Genomic DNA, 6,520 nt, shown 5'->3' on the forward strand with positions numbered 1-6,520 from the left:
TTTTTTTTTTTTTTTCCCCAATTAACAAAAAATGTCAAGTTCTTTATGGTTTTACTTTTAGTTTTAGAGTTAACGATAATAACTCTGATTCCCCTTTAACATTAAGTTTGCATTAAGCTGGAACAGTACACATTAAAAACTTACAGTATATAAAATACATAATACACACAAGTGCTATAAATCCTTGTGAATTTATATACCTTGTGAATAAGTGAACTTGACTCTGACATTGTTTTGCTGAAAGCACACCCACACAATTATTCAGTGAAGGGTTGTCGATGACAAGGAGTCAGTATAAATCCACATTCTGACTCTAGCTGACTAATGCAGACCTCCAACTGATGTGGCTGCCTGAACAAATCACATCTGCAAAACATTGATGCAAAGGACTTCTAGAGCCTGAGATTACTTTGGCAAACCCATCAATTCACAGCAAATGATTGGCATTAACTCAGCTATTTAATGTGTACTCTAGTACAGCATCAGAAAGCCTAGTTATGATGAGGTCGTTTAAAATTGCATGCAGTTGTGTTTATTTGTCTGACATGACTGACGTTGCTGTCTGGCCCATATCTATATATACAGTTTAATGATAGCCACCATGCTCAATATTAATAAATGTGAATTACTCCTGATTAAAAAATGTGCTGTATCATCTCTCTGCAATATTCCCATCAAAGAGAAAGCCACGTATTTAGTAATCAAAATAATAAAAGATATTAAACTAAGATGTCAGGAGAATTTTAACCCAATTGTGGAGAAAACTAAAAAAAAAATTTCATCTTTGGTTATTAAGAGATCTTTCTCTGAAAGGTAGTACTTTGCTTACTAAAGCGGAAGGTATCTCTAGATTATCCTATGCTGCTCATTCCTTATTTGTAGATAAACCAACCTGTAAGTTGATTGATGTAATGTTGCTTAAATTTCTTTGGAAAAATAAAACTCATTATATTAGAAAATCTGTTATTTTAAATTCTTATAATAAGGGCGGTTTAAATTTTATTGACTTTGATTCTCTTAATAACACTTTAAAAATTAATTGGCTTAAATGCTTTCTCCACAATCAGTCTTCTATTTGGAGTGTAATCCCTCGATATGTCTTTTCACAATTAGGTGGTATACATTTTTTATTAATGTGTAATTATTCCATTAGTAAATTCCCTATCAAACTTTCCAGTTATCATCAGCAAATGCTTTTGGCTTGGAAACTTATTTACAAGCATAATTTCTCGCCACACAATTTTTTTATTTGGAACAACTGTAATACTTTACATAAGAGGAAATCCTTGTTTCTGGAAAATTGGTTCAGTAATGGAGTGATGTTAGTGAACCAATTGTTTGACAATGATGGCAATTTGTTTAATTATTCAGATTTTATTTTAAGATATCACTTTCCTGTATCTAGAAAAGAATTTAATACAGTTTTAAAGGCCATCTCTCGGGAAATTTGTATGCTTTTTAGAAATAATAACAGTGGCTCACTGATTTCTGTTTGCCCCCCCAGTCCTGAATCCACTGTGGTTGGTTCTATTTGTTTCTCTGTTCAAAAATCCAATCACAAAATCAGGTCTTTATTTTTGGACCTTGTTACCTCTAATTCTTCCTCCATTTCTTATTGGAACAACCTTTTTGATGATATTAAGTGGGCATATGTTTGGTCACTCCCTCTGAAATTTTTCTTAACAAATAAAGTTAAAGAAATATCTTATAAAATAATTCACAGGTTTTATCCTGTCAAGCAGTTTTTGAGGAAATTTAAAGGTGACATTGATACATTTTGTTCGTTCTGTGAATTTTCTTCTGAAACTGTAGCTCATTTGTTTTGGGAGTGTACCTTTGTTCAGTCTTTCTGGAATAATCTTAATGCTCTGATTGTCCAAAATATTTTTTACGATTTCTCTTTGTGTTATAAACACATTATTTTTTGGGTTTTATGCTAAAGATAAGAATCTATTTAATGCAAGTTTTTGTAAAAACCTCCTGTTATTTATTGGAAAGTTTTATGTCCATAAATGTAAATATACTAAATGTAAACCCCACTTTAACATCTTCAGACAAGAACTGAAGTTGTATTTAAATACAATTTCAACGTCTGTTAACAAGAAAGCTATAAAAACATCTAGAATTTGTGCCATGTTTAAGATTTTTCCCTAATATACTTGTATTTCTATTTGTGTGCCTTTTTTTTCCTCTCTTCTTTTATTTTCTTTTTTCTTCTGTCCTTTTCTTAAGAATTTTTATATTATATTGTTTTTTTTTTCTGTGATGTTTTATCTATTAATCCTCAAGTAGTTTATTATTGATTGGTATTTTGTATGTTTTGTACGTACTGTGTTTTACTGTTTGTTTTGTACGTACTGTAATCCCTGTTGTTTACTGCAATAAAAAATAATAATAATAATAATGATAGCCACCAGTGTTTGCGCAATTCCCTAAAGATTAGCGAGTTTGTTTGGCTGCTAACAATGCCAAATCATGGAGTCACACATAACAGCAGCCAAAAAGGGTTACAATTTGACCGTCTCGGCTGTGGTTATTTAAATTCAGATTGACAAAGGCAAATAACTTACCTGTATTACAAAATAGCTGACTAACCGTTGTTCCTTGGCTTAGGGTGAACTAGCATGCTGGCTAAACACAATCCTTTGTACCTTCATTCAAGTTTGTCTGTTCAACTGATGCATCTCTCGGTAATAACAGCTATATTAAACTGAAGATGGGAGTCCTCGTGCGCATTATGAGTGGCTGTCGGCTCGTGTGGAAGCAGCATCTCTGTTTGTCTGCTTATAAGGCTAACGATGATGTTTACAAACACGCTCGTGACTACTCTCTCTCTCTCTCTCTCTCTTTCAAACATATTCTCTCTCACTCTTTCTCTCTTTCTCTGGCTGGTGGAGGTACCAGATGCTGATCCCTTGGGGTTCCAGGGCTCTGGCCTTCTCCCCACCCTGGTGTCCTGCCAGATCTTGAGAGAGAGGGACATGGAGATGGGTTGAGGGTGGAGCACAGCTTGTCCTGCTCTTATCCCAGATGGCTGTTGTGGCAGTACTCTCTCGCTCTCTGTCCACTTTTTCTCTTATCTTATTTCTTTCATCTACTGTTTTTTTTTCCTCATTCAATCACATTATCCTTCTTTAAATATCGCATGCGATTTATCGTGCAGCCCTAGAACAAACACACAAAGTGGAATTGATGAGAAAAGGCTGAGGTCTTTAAAAAAAATCATCACAGTTTGCTGTCAAAAATGATTGCTATAGGAAATGAATGGGAAATACAAAACATACTAAAATACAGAGCAACTTTTGGCAGTACAGTCTACAAATCACCCATAATTTATTCAGAGATCACCATGAAAATAGCCTTGATGCTGGCATGGCGTTCTAAATCTACAAATCACCCTTAATGTAGTAGTTTTTGATCGCTCTGCGCAGCTGCGACACAGTCCTTCCACGCAGCTACAGGAGAGTGTTATTTTCACTACAGACTGGAAGCATTTTTTTTTTTTATAAGAACAGTAAAATCGCTTTATTTATGGTAAGTAGGCTTAAATCACACGGTGTGACTGATTTAGCTGATAATCTGAAGTCAAGTCTTATATGAGTCTATTTCTTTAAATCTGTGATCTAATTCGTTACACTGTATTTACATGCAACAAACTGATAACAACATGGCATTATATAATGTTATTCTGATAGGGGCTGAACTGCCAAAATTCTGCGATTTGTTCTCCACTGCTTATCATTTCCATACGTTTTTTTTTAAATCATAAATTAATTTTAATAAGCATCTTGCCATTGTTTCGTTGGCGAGTTTTCTGAAGTTTGGGAATGAATGTTTATGGCATCAAATCCATTTGCTTGCGTGTTGAGTCCAGTAAAACATCCACTGGTGATTTTCAGTAGTAACACTTTTGGAGGAGCGCTTAAGTTAATGATATGCTAACGAAAATAGTCAAATGTAAGAAAATAACACGACGTTATAAAATGTAATAAAGTTCATAAACTGTATTCGGTTCTTTGGACTGTAACTACGCACTGATGTTATTTGTGCAGAATGAAGAATTCTCTAGAAGCCTCAAGCTCGCACATTCACCCGCACAATTTGTTACGTAAGGAATTCATCTACTAGCTTTGTATTCTCATATACAGCTAAATTACAGATTTAGATATTATTATTATTATATTTTTAAAAATATGTTTCCCCAATAAAATCATAGATACTGTAACGTTTGTCGAGGCGGATACGCAGAAGCTGCACTGCGCAACAACGGCGCATAATTGACACACTTGAGTCCTAGCCGGCATGAGCCGGAAGTGTTCTGGCGAACTACCCCCGGAGGAGGTTAGTAACTCATAAAATGATGATAATAAATACATATTAAACGCTCCAGACTGTATCATATAACCTTGTTGTTTATGTGGTCATGCAATTATTCTGTTACTATAACCGGGAGCTTGCGTTATATGGAACTTTTACGCTGCGAGAGCCTCGGTTGGCAGCATTAGCTAACACTTTACAGATTTCCTTTATGCAAATGACTTCATACATTACACATTAAAATATGTGTTAAATGTTTGTTTCTTCCCCCTAAAATCTTACTAAAATGTTAAATAAAGTAAAGGTGCTTCGTGACTGGTCAGTTAAGGAATTTGTCAGAGGTGCTCGCGCCCCCTCACGATCAGACGGCGTCAGATGTTTGTGAACATGCAGCTCGTCTCTGCGATGTGTGTGTTTGTCTGATGATCGATGAGCTGAAGGCTCGCTGGTGTTTCAGGGGATGGAGGTGGACTGTCAGCCGGAGGACCTGTCGAGGTGCTTGTATGAGGAGCGCTGTGTGGAGCTGGGGGAGGTGAAGGACATGAGGCTGGAGGCTGAGGCGGTGGTCAATGATGTGCTCTTCGCGGTCACAGACATGCAGGTCTCTCACAGTCTCCTAAATCTACAAATCACCCTTAATGTAGTAGTTTTTGATTATCCACATGGAAAACCTAAAAAGTAAACAATTATGTTTGAAAATACTCTGAAAAGAAGTAACTAGAGAATACACAGTGACAGCCATATTGATATGGCTATTGAGATATCTAGTAGGGATGTAACAATTAACCACGAGCCGGTTGAAAATCGATTCAAATATGTGACGATTCAAATCGGTTGAGATGCTAAACAAATCTTATCCAAAGCGATTTACAAATGAGGACAATAGAAGCAATCAACACCAACAAAAGAGCAATGATATGCAAGTGTTATATTAGTATATTATTATATATTATATATTATTATATATATTATATTATAGTGTTATATTTCAATTTCACAAAAAAACGTGCAGCATTTTGTCCAAGCAATAGTAAAAGGACACATTTAATTTATAATTTGTCTTAAATCTCATTTTGTCAAAACCGATACTGCTTAGAGCTCACCGAGGCAGGGTTAAGGGTGAGTGATGCCAAACATGTAAACGGGTTTTTCATTTTAAGACTGACAGTTTGATGTTTTCCTGAGGATGTGGATGGGGTCCACTTTGGATCTACGCACCTTACCACCCCCTGGTGGTCTTCGGTCATTTTATTTAAAGCTGCAGTCCGTAAGTTTTGCATCTTTGTCGCCATCTCTGTTTGAAAACCTGCAATTGCAGCTGTGTGTGTAATTATCTTCCTTGCGTGGGTTGTGCGCTTTTCATTTAGAATTTGTCTTGGATCTCATTTTGTTAAAAAAAAAATGAATCGAATCGTGAAATCAAAATCGTGAATCGAATCGAATCGTGACTTGAGTGAATCGTTGCATCCCAGGTGATAGTTTTGAACACTGGCTGGTTATGTACTTGCTCAAATATTGATTTTGGATCATTTTTAACCAAAAAAAAGTTACGGACTGCAGCTTTAATGTTAAGAGTGAAAAGTTTTACGTTTTGATTTTTTTCTTCATATGAATGGTAAGAAAATTAGTGTGTGTGTGTGTGTGTGTGTGTGTCTATGCTTCTAACTCTCTGGTGGTCATTTTCTACCGAAATATTTTATGTTTTCACTTCATCAGAATGGTATGAAACTTTGACTTTTGTGCCACTTGTTATATGGAAATGAGAAAATATTTGAAAATGCTAAATGGTCTTTAAAAAATTGTTATAGTTCATGATCATAATTGACCACCATAGGTAATAAATAGGTAATATAGCATATCCAAAAATATTTAAATTTTTTTGGAGTGCAGTCTTCAAACCAGCCGTGATGTCTAAATATATATATGCAAATGTAATGTCTAAATATATATTAATCAGTGTTGAATATTGTCTTTCTAACTCTCTGGTGGTCTTTGTTAATTTTAGACCGAATAATGTAATGTTTTTATTATTCTTATTTTATTTTATTTACTTACTTTATCAGAATTGTATGAAACTTGGTAAATTTGTGGCACTTGCTATATGAACAAACTAGGGCTGCACGATAAATCGCATGCGATATTTAATGCGCATCTTGTCAGTAAAGCCGGTTCTGTAATCAGCGGTAAATCTCCATCACCTGCG

General features: G+C 35.2%; 1 protein-coding gene across 1 annotated transcript in view; it reads left to right on the plus strand.

The window, feature by feature from the left end:
* The first annotated feature begins 3,425 nt into the window (after positions 1 to 3,425).
* The window catches only part of LOC107664426 (GSK3-beta interaction protein-like), a 5,306-nt gene continuing 2,211 nt past the window's right edge, over positions 3,426 to 6,520 (plus strand). The window contains exons 1-4 of the mRNA XM_016454994.1: positions 3,426 to 3,534; positions 4,217 to 4,341; positions 4,775 to 4,995; positions 5,397 to 5,436. Of these exons, the coding sequence (XP_016310480.1) occupies positions 4,303 to 4,341; positions 4,775 to 4,995; positions 5,397 to 5,436 (300 nt within the window). The 5' untranslated portion in view covers positions 3,426 to 3,534; positions 4,217 to 4,302. The remainder of the gene's footprint in view (positions 3,535 to 4,216; positions 4,342 to 4,774; positions 4,996 to 5,396; positions 5,437 to 6,520) is intronic.

Source organism: Sinocyclocheilus anshuiensis, unplaced genomic scaffold (assembly GCF_001515605.1).
Source record: "Sinocyclocheilus anshuiensis isolate Anshui unplaced genomic scaffold, SAMN03320099.WGS_v1.1 scaffold167, whole genome shotgun sequence".
NCBI lineage: Eukaryota > Metazoa > Chordata > Actinopteri > Cypriniformes > Cyprinidae > Sinocyclocheilus > Sinocyclocheilus anshuiensis.